Consider the following 17,500-nt stretch of genomic DNA (forward strand, 5'->3'; position numbering starts at 1 on the left):
TGGCCCAACAACACACAAACCCAGGGTAAGGTTCTGACTGGCCCAGCAACACACAAACCCAGGGTGAGATTTGTTTAGTTTTTTTGTCTTAATTTCAATCAAACCAAACGAAGGTTATTATTTCAGAAGTGATTTGAATGATATTGTAGTACATGTGTTTAATGCTATATCACCTGTGTTCCCAGAGCGTTTCCAATTGGACCTGTGCTGTCTGATGTGTGAGAGGTTGAAGCTCAGTACATGGAGGGTCCAGGTTGGGGTCCTGCTGTCTATGAAGGAATACTTCCAGGGGTAAGGACACACACAGTCTATGAAGGCATACACTTATATATACAAAAGTATGTGGACACCCCTTCAAATTAGTGGATTTGCTGACAGGTGTATAAAATCGAGCACAGAGCCATGCAATCTCCGTAGACGAACGTTGGCAGTAGAATGGCCCATACTGAAGAGCTCAGTGACTTTCCAACAAGTCAGTTCATCAATTTTCTGCCCTGCTAGAGCTGCCCTGGTCAGCTGTAAGGGGCTGTTATTGTGAAGTGGAAACGTCTATGAGCAACAACGGCTCAGCGTGAAGTGGTAGGCCACACAAGCTCACAGAACGGGACCGCCGAGTGCTGAAGCGCGTAAAAATCATCTGTCCTCGGTTGCAACACTCACTACCGAGTTCCAAACTGCCTCTGGAAGCAACGTCAGCACAATAACTGTTTGTCGGGAGCTTCATGAAATGTAACTCCAACCCTGTTCCTGGTGAGATACCCTCCTGTAGGTTTTCACTCCAACCCTGTTCCTGGAGAGATACCCTCCTGTAGGTTTTAACTCCAACCCTGTTCCTGGAGAGATACCCTCCTGCAGGTTTTAACTCCAACCCTGTTCCTGGAGAGATACCCTCCTGCAGGTTTTAACTCCAACCCTGTTCCTGGAGAGATACCCTCCTGCAGGTTTTAACTCCAACCCTGTTCCTGGAGAGACACCCTCCTGTAGGTTTTCACTCCAACCCTGTTCCTGGAGAGATACCCTCCTGTAGGTTTTAACTCCAACCCTGTTCCTGGAGAGATACCCTCCTGCAGGTTTTAACTCCAACCCTGTTCCTGGAGAGATACCCTCCTGCAGGTTTTAACTCCAACCCTGTTCCTGGAGAGATACCCTCCTGCAGGTTTTAACTCCAACCCTGTTCCTGGAGAGATACCCTCCTGTAGGTTTCAACTCCAACCCTGTTCCTGGAGAGACACCCTCCTGCAGGTTTTAACTCCAACCCTGTTCCTGGAGAGACACCCTCCTGCAGGTTTTAACTCCAACCCTGTTCCTGGAGAGATACCCTCCTGCAGGTTTTAACTCCAACCGTGTTCCTGGAGAGACACCCTCCTGCAGGTTTTTACTCCAACCCTAATCAGGCAAACCTGACTAATAACTATCAACTAGGGCTGGAGCGGAAACCTACAGGTTAGAACTCCAGGAAGAGGGTTGGAGTTAACCTACAGGAGGGTTCTTTCCAGGAACAGGGTTTGAGTTAAAACCTACAGGAGGGTTTGAGAGAGCTGCTCTATGCCATGTGCACCTATGGAGATCTGAAAGACTTAAAACATATGTCTAGCCAATCAGAGGGCAAGGTGGAGCTACTTCCTCTAGCCTATCAGAGGGCAAGGTGGAGCTACTTCCTCTAGCCTATCAGAGGGCAAGGTGGAGCTACTTCCTCTAGCCTATCAGAGGGCAAGGTGGAGCTACTTCCTCTAGCCAATCAGAGGGCAAGGTGGAGCTACTTCCTCTAGCCAATCAGAGGGCAAGGTGGAGCTACTTCCTCTAGCCTATCAGAGGGCAAGGTGGAGCTACTTCCTCTAGCCAATCAGAGGGCAAGGTGGAGCTACTTCCTCTAGCCTATCAGAGGGCAAGGTGGAGCTACTTCCTCTAGCCTATCAGAGGGCAAGGTGGAGCTACTTCCTCTAGCCAATCAGAGGGCAAGGTGGAGCTACTTCCTCTAGCCTATCAGAGGGCAAGGTGGAGCTACTTCATGACTATTATTTTCTTTCCGACTCCCATTTGACTGGTTCATGTTGTTCTCCTTTTGAATGATTGATAAGGATGTAGTCTTGGTGTTTCTTCCTGTGTAGGTTGCTACTGTTGGAGAAAGAGAAAGACAACCAGAACTTCACAGCCCTGTCCCTTATCCTCACAGAGACATGCAGCGCTCTCACCTTCCCACTAGGTAAGACCTCCACACTGCTCTCACATACCCACTAGGTAAGACCTCCACACTGCTCTCACATACCCACTAGGTAAGACCTCCACACTGCTCTCACATACCCACTAGGTAAGACCTTTACACTGCTCTCACAGACCCACTAGGTAAGACCTCCCCACTGCTCTCACGTTCCCACTAGGTAAGACCGCCACACTGCTCTCACATACCCACTAGGTAAGACCTCCACACTGCTCTCACATTCCCACTAGGTAAGACCTCCACACTGCTCTCACATACCCACTAGGTAAGACCTCCACACTGCTCTCACATACCCACTAGGTAAGACCTCCACACTGCTCTCACATACCCACTAGGTAAGACCTCCACACTGCTCTCACATACTGACTAGGTAAGACCTCCACACTGCTCTCACATACCCACTAGGTAAGACCTTTACACTGCTCTCACAGACCCACTAGGTAAGACCTCCCCACTGCTCTCACGTTCCCACTAGGTAAGACCGCCACACTGCTCTCACATACCCACTAGGTAAGACCTCCACACTGCTCTCACATTCCCACTAGGTAAGACCTCCACACTGCTCTCACATTCCCACTAGGTAAGACCTCCACACTGCTCTCACATACCCACTAGGTAAGACCTCCACACTGCTCTCACATACCCACTAGGTAAGACCTCCACACTGCTCTCACCTACCCACTAGGTAAGACCTCCACACTGCTCTCACGTACCCACTAGGTAAGACCTCCACACTGCTCTCACGTACCCACTAGGTAAGACCTCCACACTGCTCTCACATACCCACTAGGTAAGACCTCCACACTGCTCTCACATACTGACTAGGTAAGACCTCCACACTGCTCTCACATACTGACTAGGTAAGACCTCCACACTGCTCTCACATACCCACTAGGTAAGACCTCCACACTGCTCTCACATTCCCACTAGGTAAGACCTCCACACTGCTCTCACATACTGACTAGGTAAGACCTCCACACTGCTCTCACATACCCACTAGGTAAGACCTTTACACTGCTCTCACAGACCCACTAGGTAAGACCTCCCCACTGCTCTCACATACCCACTAGGTAAGACCTCCACACTGCTCTCACATACCCACTAGGTAAGACCTCCACACTGCTCTCACATACCCACTAGGTAAGACCTCCACACTGCTCTCACATACTGACTAGGTAAGACCTCCACACTGCTCTCACATTCCCACTAGGTAAGACCTCCACACTGCTCTCACATACTGACTAGGTAAGACCTCCACACTGCTCTCACATACCCACTAGGTAAGACCTTTACACTGCTCTCACAGACCCACTAGGTAAGACCTCCCCACTGCTCTCACATACCCACTAGGTAAGACCTCCACACTGCTCTCACATACCCACTAGGTAAGACCTCCACACTGCTCTCACATACCCACTAGGTAAGACCGCCACACTGCTCTCACATACCCACTAGGTAAGACCTCCACACTGCTCTCACATACTGACTAGGTAAGACCGCCACACTGCTCTCACATACCCACTAGGTAAGACCTCCACACTGCTCTCACATACGGACTAGGTAAGACCGCCACACTGCTCTCACATACCCACTAGGTAAGACCTCCACACTGCTCTCACATTCCCACTAGGTAAGACCTCCACACTGCTCTCACCTTCCCACTAGGTAAGACCTCCACACTGCTCTCACATACCGACTAGGTAAGACCTCCCCACTGCGCTCACATACCCACTAGGTAAGACATCCACACTGCTCTCACATACCCACTAGGTAAGACCTCCACACTGCTCTCACAGACCCACTAGGTAAGACCTCCCTACTGCGCTCACATACCCACTAGGTAAGACCTCCACACTGCTCTCACATACCCACTAGGTAAGACCTCCACACTGCTCTCACATACTGACTAGGTAAGACTGCCACACTGCTCTCACATACCCACTAGGTAAGACCGCCACACTGCTCTCACATACTGACTAGGTAAGACCGCCACACTGCTCTCACATACTGACTAGGTAAGACCGCCACACTGCTCTCACATACCCACTAGGTAAGACCTCCACACTGCTCTCACATACTGACTGGGTAAGACCGCCACACTGCTCTCACATACCCACTAGGTAAGACCTCCACACTGCTCTCACATACTGACTAGGTAAGACCGCCACACTGCTCTCACATACCCACTAGGTAAGACCTCCACACTGCTCTCACATACCGACTAGGTAAGACCGCCACACTGCTCTCACATTCCCACTAGGTAAGACCTCCACACTGCTCTCACATACCGACTAGGTAAGACCGCCACACTGCTCTCACATTCCCACTAGGTAAGACCTCCACACTGCTCTCACATACCCACTAGGTAAGACCGCCACACTGCTCTCACATACCCACTAGGTAAGACCTCCACACTGCTCTCACATACCCACTAGGTAAGACCTTCTGAGGAGCGAAACATCTTCAGAAGGGACTGATTTCCCTGATCCTATTCCAGAAGTAAAAATGTATTTCAGTGGAGATAATCTATTTTTGAGTAAGCCATGATTTATAGTCCAGGACTAGGTTTAATCTGGGTGTGGGAAACCGATCCTAGATGTTTTTTTTTTATTAGAAAGATTCACAATGTTATTTTAAAAATGTTTCCTCCTGTAGAGAATAAGAGTTACTCCTCTGTGAGGACCGAAGCGCTGTCTGTTGTGGAACTACTGGTGAAGAGGACCGGAGGTAAGCCGTCTTTCAGCTGTCGTTCAGCTGTCTTTCTACTGTCTTTCTACTGTCTTTCTACTGTCTTTCAGCTGTCTTTCAGCTGTCTTTCTGCTGTCTTTCAGCTGTCTTTCAGCTGTCTTTCTACTGTGCTAAATTACTACTCCCACATCTCTATGAACTCTTCTAAAGGTGTCTTTAACACAAACGTTGTTTGACCCTTTTAAGTAAACGCACCAGTCTGCAGGACTTGAACTTCATTACCGTTCATGCCTTGAATATAGGAGTACGTTTGAGTCCATTTTGAAGCTATGAGTAGAAATGTCTAGGAGTCATTTTACTCAAACCTGAGCGAACGTTTGAGAACAAAATACATACATGAGCACTGCTACATCTTCTGTTTGAAAATTATTTCTCTCCTAGTCCCTGAAGGGGACAGGTTTTCTCCCCTAGTCCCTGAAGGGGACAGGTTTTCTCCCCTAGTCCCTGAAGGTGACAGGTTTTCTCCCCTAGTCCCTGAAGGGGACAGGTTTTCTCCCCTAGTCCCTGAAGGGGACAGGTTTTCTCCCCTAGTCCCTGAAGGGGACAGGTTTTCTCCCCTAGTCCCTGAAGGTGACAGGTTTTCTCCCCTAGTCCCTGAAGGTGACAGGTTTTCTCCCCTAGTCCCTGAAGGGGACAGGTTTTCTCCCCTAGTCCCTGAAGGTGACAGGTTTTCTCCCCTAGTCCCTGAAGGTGACAGGTTTTCTCCCCTAGTCCATGAAGGGGACAGGTTTTCTCCCCTAGTCCCTGAAGGGGACAGGTTTTCTCCCCTAGTCCCTGAAGGTGACAGGTTTTCTCCCCTAGTCCCTGAAGGTGACAGGTTTTCTCCCCTAGTCCCTGAAGGTGACAGGTTTTCTCCCCTAGTCCCTGAAGGGGACAGGTTTTCTCCCCTAGTCCCTGAAGGGGACAGGTTTTCTCCCCTAGTCCCTGAAGGTGACAGGTTTTCTCCCCTAGTCCCTGAAGGGGACAGGTTTTCTCCCCTAGTCCCTGAAGGGGACAGGTTTTCTCCCCTAGTCCCTGTAGGGGACAGGTTTTCTCCCCTAGTCCCTGAAGGGGACAGGTTTTCTGTCCTAGTCCCTGAAGGTGACAGGTTTTCTCCCCTAGTCCCTGAAGGTGACAGGTTTTCTCCCCTAGTCCCTGAAGGTGACAGGTTTTCTCCCCTAGTCCCTGAAGGGGACAGGTTTTCTCCCCTAGTCCCTGAAGGGGACAGGTTTTCTCCCCTAGTCCCTGAAGGGGACAGGTTTTCTCCCCTAGTCCCTGAAGGTGACAGGTTGTGTATGTCTTTCCAGAGAGTGGTCAGTGGGAGTGTGTTTCGGGGAAGAGTCGTGAGCAGCTGCAGCGTTCTCTGTCCACCCTGCAGACAGACAGCAGACCTGACCTACGGGACAAGGCCCAGGAACTACGGAGACACATCCAGAGTCAGCCCTGAACACAACCCCTGGAGTCAACTCTGAACCCACACACACACACACACACACACACACACACACTCTTGAATCCGCCCCAGATCTCTGGGCAGGCGTGGTGATGATGTGTATTGTATTGTGTCAGTGGATGGACGGGCTGGGTGGGTTATTACAATTGGACAGCACCATAGTAAACAAACAACACCCGATTCCCTTTATAGTGCACTACTGTTGACCTGAACCCCTTTATAGTGCACTACTGTTGACCTGAACCCCTTTATAGTGCACTACTGTTGACCTGAACCCCTTTATAGTGCACTACTGTTGACCTGAACCCCTTTATAGTGCACTACTGTTGACCTGAACCCCTTTATAGTGCACTACTGTTGACCTGAACCCCTTTATAGTGCACTACTGTTGACCTGAACCCCTTTATAGTGCACTACTGTTGACCTGAACCCCTTTATAGTGCACTACTGTTGACCTGAACCCCTTATCTCTCTGGTCTAAAGTAGTGCACTATATAGTCCAGGTATCAACTAGATTCAGCCGCGGGACGATTTTTTTTTTTTTTTTTTTTCTTGAGCGGATGGTTGGGTGGCCTAGTAGACCGAACTGATATAATAATTTGACCGAAACAATCATTTCAAACCTTGCTTACGTTTTGTATACGATCACATACATCTCTTAGGCTTCGGAACAGATTTCCTAAATTAAAATCACTTGGAGCTGGTTTTTAGTCTTATGTCAAACCAAAAAACTTTTTTTTATATACTCGAGGGGCCAGATAAAGTCACCGCCAGTTTGGGAACCCAGATAGAGGGAATAGGGTGCTGTGTAACGGCTCCTAAACAGGTTCCTCCTTTCTCTGCTGGCTGCAGCCAGTACAGACCTACTAGGGAACGTCCCCAATGGCACCCTATACCCTACTAGTGGGAAGAGGGGGGCCATATTGGGACGTAACCAAGGATGATACTGCAACTTTATTTAACACATTGGTTGTCGACGCCCTGGTCCTGGAGCGCGACTGTGTGAGCAGGGTTTTGTTCCAGCCCAGTACTAGCCAACACATCAACAACCTACCGGAACGTGTTTCGACTCATTCCACGGAGGGCGGAGGAGTGTCTTGGGGATTTTCGCTTGTACTTTGATTGATGAATTAAAGGTCACTAAATGAGTCAAGAGCTCCCCTCACCTGGTTGTCTACGTCTTCACTGAAAGGAGAAACCTGCGGACACGGCCCTCCGCGGAATGAGTTTGACACCCCTGATCTACTGGGTGGGTGCAGGCTTTTACTCCAACCCAGCACCTGGTTTGGATCAGAACTTGACTTGGACTGAAACAGGTGCCGATACAGTTTTATATTTAGGTGCAGGAGTTCATATTCTATAAAGAGGAACAGCAGTAGGACATTTGAGCTCCTGCCCAAGTCAAGCACTGGTGTTGATAGTTAACGTTAGCTAGTGCTGGGTTGGAGCAAGAGCTCTTCAGGACTGGAGTTGGTGACCAGTGATTTAAGGGATGTTTCTGTCTGATCTGGTGTTTCACTTCTCTCCCTCCCCCCAGTTTGCATGTTTAAAACAAAAAGGGTGTAAAAAATATTTTTTCAGAAACGTTGATAACCCAACAATGGACAGTGGTGTGAGAGGGAGGTGTGTAATTCTTGTGAATTTGTCCCCTAAATGAAATAAAAAAACTACCTGGAGCTTTGAGGAGTCATTATTTGGTTTTAAACTACTAATAAAAAGTTCAAACTGACAAGATGGTCTTTATGTGAAAGCAGCTTTATTTTAAACAGAAACACATTTACTGGATTACAAATTCCGCTGTAGAAACATGTCCCCCCCCACCCCCCCAAGACAGTGAAGAAAGTAACAGACATTAAAATACTCACATATGGTGCGGAACAGTAGATTTCAGACACACAGACAAAAGTACAATTGCCATATATTTAGGTTTCATTATGTTAAGCCAAAAGGCTAGCGCCCTGGCTAGTGGAATGGACAGCAAAATAACCATAGAAACGCTTTGGTGATGAACCCAAAACAGACACGTAGAAACCTCTAGCATCAGTAAGCCCCTCGCTAGCTACAGACGTTAGCGGTGAGTTTTTCGTGCCTGCGGCCTTTGAGACGGGCCTTGTCGCTGTCCCTTGTGGGTCTGGTTCTGGTCTGGTTGGGCCTGGGTGGTACGGGACACGGCGGACACCCCGTCTACGAACTTGGTCTTGAACAGAACGTTGGCGTTGGTGAACATGCCATCCTTCAGAGACACCACCACAAACTGAGGAGAAGAGAAACGGCTTTAGGTGAGACAAAGACATTTATGAAATGTAGCCATTATAAAGTGGGTTCTATTAGGTTACTTTATATGGCAGGTGTGTGTGTGGGACAGGTGTGTGTGTAGGACAGGTGTGTGTGTAGGACAGGTGTGTGTGTAGGACAGGTGTGTTACCTGGGAGTGTGTGAAGTGTGTTCTCAGCATCTGTCCTATATTCTGCGTGTGAGAGAGGTCCAGGGCAGCATCCACCTCATCCAATATGTAGATAGGAGCTGGTTTAAACAGCAGCATGGCCAGGATCAGAGACAGGGCTACCAGAGACCTGCAACACACACCCAGTTACAATACACACACAGTTACAATACACACACATACTAACAACACACACACAGTTACAATACAGCCAGGATCAGAGACAGGGCTACCAGAGACCTGCAACACACACACAGTTACAATACACACACATACTAACAACACACACCCAGTTACAATACACACACATACTAACAACACACACCCAGTTACAATACACACACATACTAACAACACACACCCAGTTACAATACACACACATACTAACAATACACACACACTAACACACACACACAGTTACAATACACACACATACTAACAATACACACACACTAACACACACACACAGTTACAATACACACACATACTAACTATACACACAGTTATAATACACACACACGTACACAACACCCAGTGAATGCGTTCGTCCACTGAGGATCCTTCTGTTCATCTACTGAGTCCACTTCAACAGAATCAATCAAAGCTGGTGTTAATGATCACTAGCCAATCAATAGAGCTGTCTGATCAATCATCTGACCTTGGCTGCGTTTACACAGGCAGCCCTGTTCTGATTTCTTTCCCACTAAATTGTTCAAGTTGGCCAATCATATCAGATCTATTTCACATCAGCTCCTTTTCAGAGCTGATCTGGGTGAACACAGCCTTTGAGTTTGTAGAGGTTAGTAAACTGGCAATTAGTAGCACAAATCTCACACACACGCACAATACTAATGCGGGTGTCAATACATAATCAATAACCAATAAGTGAATGATTAAATCCAGCTCCCCGTACCGCTGTCCTCCGCTGAGTTCAGTGAGGTTCTCCTTCCATGTGTTTCCCAGAGCCACCTTGAACTCCAGGCCCTCCAGGGCCCCACAGCCTTCAGGGGGGGCCAGGCGGGCATCAGCCCCCGGCAGCAGGGTGGAGAAGATACTACCAAAGTCTTTATTCACCTGGAGACAGAGATAAATAGAGGAGAGAGGAGAGGGGAGAGGAGACAGAGATAAATAGAGAGGGAGGGGGAGAGGAGAGGAGAGAGAGAAAGGGAGAGGAGACAGAGAAAGGGAGAGGAGACAGAGAAAGGGAGAGGAGACAGAGAAAGGGAGAGGAGAGAGAGAAGGGGAGAGGAGACAGAGAACGGGAGAGGAGACAGAAAGGGAGAGGAGAGAGAAAGGGAGAGGAGAGAGAAAGGGAGAGAGAGATAAATAGAGGAGAGAGAGATAAATAGAGGAGAGAGAGGGAGAGGAGAGAGAGATACATAGAGGGGAGAGGAGAGGAGAGAGAGAAAGGGAGAGGAGACAGAGAAAGGGAGAGGAGACAGAGAAAGGGAGAGAGAGATAAATAGAGGAGAGAGAGATAAATAGAGGAGAGAGAGGGAGAGGAGAGAGAGAAAAATAGAGGAGAGGGGGAGAGGAGAGAGAGAGAAAGGGAGAGGAGTGTAATGAGGTGGTTTGATGAGTCACTTTGCCAGAGACCTGAAGACTTAGCTCCTGTTAGCTCCTAGAAATAATGTCTAGGCTTTGGCTCAGAGGGCTAACACAGTCTTGTGATGAAATCATGTCTAGGCTTTGGCTCAGAGGGCTAACGCAGTCTTGTGATAAAAGCAGAAAGACAGCATTTTTACCACAACTTTTTACTGATTTCACATCAAATGGTCCTGTATCGTTAGACATTTTTCAATCACACACATTACAGACAGACAGACCTTCTGCCAGATAGACAGAGACAGACCTTCTGCCAGACAGACAGAGACAGACCTTCTGCCAGACAGACAGAGACAGACCTTCTGCCAGACAGACAGAGACAGACCTTCTGCCAGGCAGACAGAGACAGACCTTCTGCCAGACAGAGACAGACCTTCTGCCAGACAGACAGAGACAGACCTTCTGCCAGACAGACAGAGACAGACCTTCTGCCAGGCGATGTTGAGGGCCTCCTTCTTCTTCTGGTCCAGCTCCTCGATGGTCTGGAGGATCTTCGACTTGTCATTCTCCACGATCCTCTTCTTCTTCATCAGGTCATTATACTGATGGATGGAAGGGGGAGTTAGGTCAAAACAGGGTCAAGGGTCACGTTCTCAACTCTCCTCCAATCATATCAAAAGGGTGCTACCATTACCTATTGAAATCTGACAGAACCTCAACAAGAGCCCAAGAGGGGAAGGAGGGGTCAAAATAGATTTGATCCAAGATCCAAAAGGTAACACACACACACACACACACACACACACACACACACACACACACACACACACACACACACACACACACACACACACACACACACACACACACACACACACACACACACACACACACACACACACACACACACACACACACACACACACACACACACACACACACACACACACACACACACACACTCACCCTCTCCTCAGCTTGACTCAACATGTTCATGGCTCTCTTGTTGACAGATCTCTCCTCCACCCTCTCTCTCTCTCTCCCTCCCTCTACTCACCCTCTCCTCAGCTTGACTCAGCATGTTCATGGCTCTCTTGTTGACAGATCTCTCCTCCACCCTCTCTCCCTCCCTCCCTCTACTCACCCTCTCCTCAGCTTGACTCAACATGTTCATGGCTCTCTTGTTGACAGATCTCTCCTCCACCCTCTCTCTCTCCCTCCCTCCCTCCCTCCCTCTCCCTCCCTCTACTCACCCTCTCCTCAGCTTGACTCAACATGTTCATGGCTCTCTTGTTGACAGATCTCTCCTCCACCCTCTCTCTCTCCCTCCCTCCCTCCCTCCCTCTCCCTCCCTCCCTCCCTCCCTCCCTCTACTCTTTCTCTCCTAGTCCCTGAAGGTGACAGGTTTTCTCCCCTAGTCCCTGAAGGGGACAGGTTTTCTCCCCTAGTCCCTGAAGGGGACAGGTTTTCTCCCCTAGTCCCTGAAGGGGACAGGTTTTCTCCCCTAGTCCCTGAAGGGGACAGGTTTTCTCCCCTAGTCCCTGAAGGGGACAGGTTTTCTCCCCTAGTCCCTGAAGGGGACAGGTTTTCTCCCCTAGTCCCTGAAGGGGACAGGTTTTCTCCCCTAGTCCCTGAAGGGGACAGGTTTTCTCCCCTAGTCCCTGAAGGTGACAGGTTTTCTCCCCTAGTCCCTGAAGGTGACAGGTTGTGTGTGTCTTTCCAGAGAGTGGTCAGTGGGAGTGCGTTTCGGGGAAGAGTCGTGAGCAGCTGCAGCGTTCTCTGTCCACCCTGCAGACAGACAGCAGACCTGACCTACGGGACAAGGCCCAGGAACTACGGAGACACATCCAGAGTCAGCCCTGAACACAACCCCTGGAGTCAACTCTGAACACACACACACACACACACACACACACACACACTCTTGAATCCGCCCCAGATCTCTGGGCAGGCGTGGTGATGATGTGTATTATATTGTGTCAGTGGACGGCTGGCTGGGTTATTACAATTGGACAGCACCATAGTAAACAAACAACACCCGATTCCCTTTACAGTGCACTACTGTTGACCTGAACCCCTTTATAGTGCACTACTGTTGACCAGGTCCGATAGGACTCTCTGGTCTAAAGTAGTGCACTATATAGTCCAGGTATCAACTAGATTCAGCCACGGGACGATTTTTATTTCTTCTTTTTTTTTCTTGAGCGGATGGTTGGGTGGCCTAGTAGACTGAACTGATATAATAATTTGACCGAAACAATCATTTCAAACCTTGCTTACGTTTTGTATACGATCACATACATCTCTTAGGCTTTGGAACAGATTTCCACAAATAAAATCACTTGGAGCTGGTTTTTACAGTCTTATGTCAAACCCAAAAAACTTTTTTTTTTTTTATATACTCGAGGGGCCAGATAAAGTCACCGCCAGTTTGGGAACCCAGATAGAGGGAATAGGGTGCTGTGTAACGGCTCCTAAACAGGTTCCTCCTTTCTCTGCTGGCTGCAGCCAGTACAGACCTACTAGGGAACGTCCCCAATGGCACCCTATACCCTACTAGTGGGAAGAGGGGGGCCATTTTGGGACGTAACCAAGGATGATACTGCAACTTTATTTAACACATTGGTTGTCGACGCCCTGGTCCTGGAGCGCGACTGTGTGAGCAGGGTTTTGTTCCAGCCCAGTACTAGCCAACACATCAACAACCTACCGGAACGTGTTTCGACTCATTCGGCGGAGGGCGGAGGAGTGTCTTGTGGGTTTTCGCTTGTACTTTGATTGATGAATTAAAGGTCACTAAATGAGTCAAGAGCTCCCCTCACCTGGTTGTCTACGTCTTCACTGAAAGGAGAAACCTGCGGACACGGCCCTCCGCGGAATGAGTTTGACACCCCTGATCTACTGGGTGGGTGCAGGCTTTTACTCCAACCCAGCACCTGGTTTGGATCAGAACTCGACTTGGACTGAAACAGGTGCCGGTACGGTTTATATTTAGGTGCAGGAGTCCAGCAGTAGGACATTTGAGCTCCTGCCCAAGTCAAGCACGGGTCTTGATAGTTAACGTTAGCTAGTGCTGGGTTGGAGCAAGAGCTCTTCAGGACTGGAGTTGGTGACCAGTGATTTAAGGAATGTTTCTGTCTGATCTGGTGTTTACTTCTCTCCCTCCCCCCAGTTTGCATGTTTAAAACAAAAAGGGTGTAAAAAATATTTTTTCAGAAACGTTGATAACCCAATGAACAGTGGTGTGAGAGGGAGGTGTGTAATTCTTGTGAATTTGTCCCCTAAATGAAATAAAAAAACTACCTGGAGCTTTGAGGAGTCATTATTTGGTTTTAAACTACTAATAAAAAGTTCAAACTGACAAGATGGTCTTTATGTGAAAGCAGCTTTATTTTAAACAGAAACACATTTACTGGATTACAAATTCCGCTGTAGAAACATGTCCCCCCCCCCCCCACCCCCCCCAAGACAGTGAAGAAAGGAACAGACATTAAAATACTCACATATGGTGCGGAACAGTAGATTTCAGACACACAGACAAAAGTATAATTGCCATATATTTAGGTTTCATTATGTTAAGCCAAAAGGCTAGCTCCCTGGCTAGTGGAATGGACAGCAAAATAACCATAGAAACGCTTTGGTGATGAACCCAAAACAGACACGTAGAAACCTCTAGCATCAGTAAGCCCCTCCCTAGCTACAGACGTTAGCGGTGAGTTTTTCGTGCCTGCGGCCTTTGAGACGGGCCTTGTCGCTGTCCCTTGTGGTTCTGGTCTGGTTGGGCCTGGGTGGTACGGGACACGGCGGACACCCCGTCTACGAACTTAGTCTTGAACAGAACGTTGGCGTTGGTGAACATGCCATCCTTCAGAGACACCACCACAAACTGAGGAGAAGAGAAACGGCTTTAGGTGAGACAAAGACATTTATGAAATGTAGCCATTATAAAGTGGGTTCTATTAGGTTACTTTATATGGCAGGTGTGTGTGTGGGACAGGTGTGTGTGTGTAGGACAGGTGTGTGTGTGTGTTACCTGGGAGTGTGTGAAGTGTGTTCTCAGCATCTGTCCTATATTCTGCGTGTGAGAGAGGTCCAGGGCAGCATCCACCTCATCCAATATGTAGATAGGAGCTGGTTTAAACAGCAGCATGGCCAGGATCAGAGACAGAGCTACCAGAGACCTGCAACACACACACAGTTACAATATATACACACATACTAACAACACACACACATACTAACAACACACACACAGTTACAATACACACACAGTTACAATACACACACACTAACAACACACACACAGTTACAACACACACACAGTTACAATACACACACACTAACAACACACACACAGTTACAATACACACACACAGTTACAATACACACACATACTTACAATACAGCCAGGATCAGAGACAGAGCTACCAGAGACCTGCAACACACACACAGTTACAATACAGCCAGGATCAGAGACAGGGCTACCAGAGACCTGCAACACACACACAGTTACAACACACACACGTACTAACTATACACACAGTTACAATACACACACGTACTAACAACACACCCAGTGAATGCGTTCATCCACTGAGGATCCTTCTGTTCATCTACTGAGTCCACTTCAACAGAATCAAATCAAAGCTGGTGTTAATGATCACTAGCCAATCAATAGAGCCGTCTGATCAATCATCTGACCTTGGACACCTTTTGGCTGCGTTTACACAGGCAGCCCTGTTCTGATTTCTTTCCCACTAATTGGTCAAGTTGGCCAATCATATCAGATCTATTTCACATCAGCTCCTTTTCATAGCTGATCTGGGTAAACACAGCCTTTGGTAGCACAAATCACACACAATACTAATGCAGGTGTCAATACATAATCAATAACCAATAAGTGAATGATTAAATCCAGCTCCCCGTACCGCTGTCCTCCGCTGAGTTCAGTGAGGTTCTCCTTCCATGTGTTTCCCAGAGCCACCTTGAACTCCAGGCCCTCCAGGGCCCCACAGCCTTCAGGGGGGGCCAGGCGGGCATCAGCCCCCGGCAGCAGGGTGGAGAAGATACTACCAAAGTCTTTATTCACCTGGAGACAGAGATACATAGAGGAGAGAGAGGGAGAGAGAGATAGGGAGAGGCGGGAGAGGGAGAGGAGACAGATAAATAGAGGAGAGAGAGAGGGATAGGAGAGAGAGAGGAGTGTAATGGAGGTGGTTTGATGAGTCACTTTGCCAGAGACCTGAAGACTTAGCTCCTAGAAATAATGTCTAGGGTTTGGCTCAGAGGACTAACAGTCTTGTGATGAAATAATGTCTAGGCTTTGGCTCAGAGGGCTAACACAGTCTTGTGATGAAATAATGTCTAGGCTTTGGCTCAGAGGGCTAACACAGTCGTGATGAAATCATGTCTAGACTTTAGCTCAGAGGGCTAATGCAGTCTTGTGATAAAAGCAGAAAGACAGCATTTTTACCACATTTTTTTTACTGATTTCACATCAAATGTTCCCGTATCGTTAGACATTTTTCAGACACACATTACAGACAGACATACCTTCTGCCAGGCAGACAGACATTACAGACAGACAGACCTTCTGCCAGGCAGACACACAGAGACAGACAGACAGACCTTCTGCCAGGCAGACACACAGACAGAGACAGACAGACCTTCTGCCAGGCAGACAGAGACAGACCTTCTGCCAGACAGACAGACACAGACCTTCTGCCAGACAGACAGACACAGACCTTCTGCCAGACAGACAGACACAGACCTTCTGCCAGACAGACAGACACAGACCTTCTGCCAGGCAGACAGACAGACCTTCTGCCAGACAGACAGAGACAGACCTTCTGCCAGACAGACAGAGACAGACCTTCTGCCAGACAGACAGAGACCTTCTGCCAGACAGACAGAGACAGACCTTCTGCCAGACAGACAGAGACAGACCTTCTGCCAGACAGACAGAGACAGACCTTCTGCCAGACAGACAGAGACAGACCTTCTGCCAGACAGACAGAGACAGACCTTCTGCCAGACAGACAGAGACAGACCTTCTGCCAGACAGACAGAGACAGACCTTCTGCCAGGCAGACAGAGACAGACCTTCTGCCAGACAGACAGAGACAGACCTTCTGCCAGGCGATGTTGAGGGCCTCCTTCTTCTTCTGGTCCAGCTCCTCGATGGTCTGGAGGATCTTCGACTTGTCATTCTCCACGATCCTCTTCTTCTTCATCAGGTCATTATACTGATGGATGGAAGGGGGAGTTAGGTCAAAATAGGGTCACGGGTCACGTTCTCAACTCTCCTCCAATCATATCAAAAGGGTGCTACCATTACCTATTGAAATCTGACAGAACCTCAACAAGAGCCCAAGAGGGGAAGGAGGGGTCAAAATAGATTTGATCCAAGATCCAAAAGGTAACACACACACACACACACACACACACACACACACACACACACACACACACACACACACACACACACACACACACACACACACACACACACACACACACACACACTCACCCTCTCCTCAGCTTGACTCAACATGTTCATGGCTCTCTTGTTGACAGATCTCTCCTCCACCCTCTCTCTCTCTCTCTCCCTCCCTCCCTCCCTCTCCCTCCCTCTACTCACCCTCTCCTCAGCTTGACTCAACATGTTCATGGCTCTCTTGTTGACAGATCTCTCCTCCACCCTCTCTCTCTCCCTCCCTCTCTCTCCCTCTCTCTCTCTTTCCCTCCCTCTACTCACCCTCTCCTCAGCTTGACTCAGCATGTTCATGGCTCTCTTGTTGACAGATCTCTCCTCCACCCTCTCTCTCTCCCTCCACTCACCCTCTCCTCAGCTTGACTCAGCATGTTCATGGCTCTCTTGTTGACAGATCTCTCCTCCACCCTCTCTCTCCCTCCCTCCCTCCCTCTACTCACCCTCTCCTCAGCTTGACTCAACATGTTCATGGCTCTCTTGTTGACAGATCTCTCCTCCACCCTCTCTCTCTCTCTCTCCCTCCCTCCCTCCCTCTCCCTCCCTCTACTCACCCTCTCCTCAGCTTGACTCAACATGTTCATGGCTCTCTTGTTGACAGATCTCTCCTCCACCCTCTCTCTC

At 48.7% G+C, this 17,500-nt stretch overlaps 3 protein-coding genes across 4 annotated transcripts in view; 1 reads left to right on the top strand and 2 right to left on the bottom strand.

Annotated features, from left to right (window-relative positions):
• The window catches only part of LOC311122235 (proteasome adapter and scaffold protein ECM29-like), a 14,844-nt gene extending 6,770 nt beyond the window's left edge, over nucleotides 1-8,074 (top strand). For both annotated transcript variants that reach the window (XM_084196622.1, XM_084196621.1), the window contains exons 9-12: nucleotides 186-291; nucleotides 2,109-2,203; nucleotides 4,874-4,945; nucleotides 6,253-8,074. In XM_084196622.1, coding sequence (XP_084052748.1) covers nucleotides 186-291; nucleotides 2,109-2,203; nucleotides 4,874-4,945; nucleotides 6,253-6,392 — 413 coding nt within the window. In that variant the 3' untranslated portion in view covers nucleotides 6,393-8,074. The remainder of the gene's footprint in view (nucleotides 1-185; nucleotides 292-2,108; nucleotides 2,204-4,873; nucleotides 4,946-6,252) is intronic.
• Nucleotides 8,075-8,140: 66 nt separating this feature from the next.
• On the bottom strand, nucleotides 8,141-11,487 carry LOC311122236 (structural maintenance of chromosomes protein 2-like). Its single transcript, XM_084196623.1, has 5 exons — nucleotides 11,444-11,487; nucleotides 10,872-10,988; nucleotides 9,755-9,915; nucleotides 8,824-8,971; nucleotides 8,141-8,652 (listed from the first exon to the last, which is right to left on the bottom strand). The coding sequence occupies exons 1-5, from the start codon at nucleotides 11,471-11,473 to the stop codon at nucleotides 8,467-8,469; spliced, it is 642 nt and encodes a 213-aa protein (XP_084052749.1). The 5' UTR covers nucleotides 11,474-11,487; the 3' UTR covers nucleotides 8,141-8,466.
• A 2,605-nt stretch (nucleotides 11,488-14,092) lies between these two features.
• Nucleotides 14,093-15,909, bottom strand: LOC311122233 (structural maintenance of chromosomes protein 2-like; the record flags this gene model as incomplete). Its single annotated transcript, XM_084196620.1, has 4 exons — nucleotides 14,093-14,272; nucleotides 14,420-14,567; nucleotides 15,315-15,475; nucleotides 15,874-15,909. 4 exons carry the CDS (start codon nucleotides 15,907-15,909, stop codon nucleotides 14,093-14,095), a joined length of 525 nt encoding a protein of 174 aa, XP_084052746.1.
• Between the last annotated feature and the right edge of the window lie 1,591 nt (nucleotides 15,910-17,500).

This window comes from Coregonus lavaretus (assembly GCF_964263955.1).
Source record: "Coregonus lavaretus genome assembly, contig: HAP1_SCAFFOLD_7113, whole genome shotgun sequence".
Lineage (NCBI taxonomy): Eukaryota > Metazoa > Chordata > Actinopteri > Salmoniformes > Salmonidae > Coregonus > Coregonus lavaretus.

Excerpts from the sequence above, each read along its gene's own strand:
- LOC311122236 (XM_084196623.1), bottom strand. The coding sequence starts at position 11,473 with ATGAACATGCTGAGTCAAGCTGAGGAGAGG. Across the intron at positions 10,989-11,443 it reads TGAGTCAAGCTGAGGAGAGG|TATAATGACCTGATGAAGAA; the intron begins GTGAGTAGAGGG and ends TCCATCCATCAG. Across the intron at positions 8,653-8,823 it reads CACACTTCACACACTCCCAG|TTTGTGGTGGTGTCTCTGAA; the intron begins GTAACACACCTG and ends TCTTCTCCTCAG.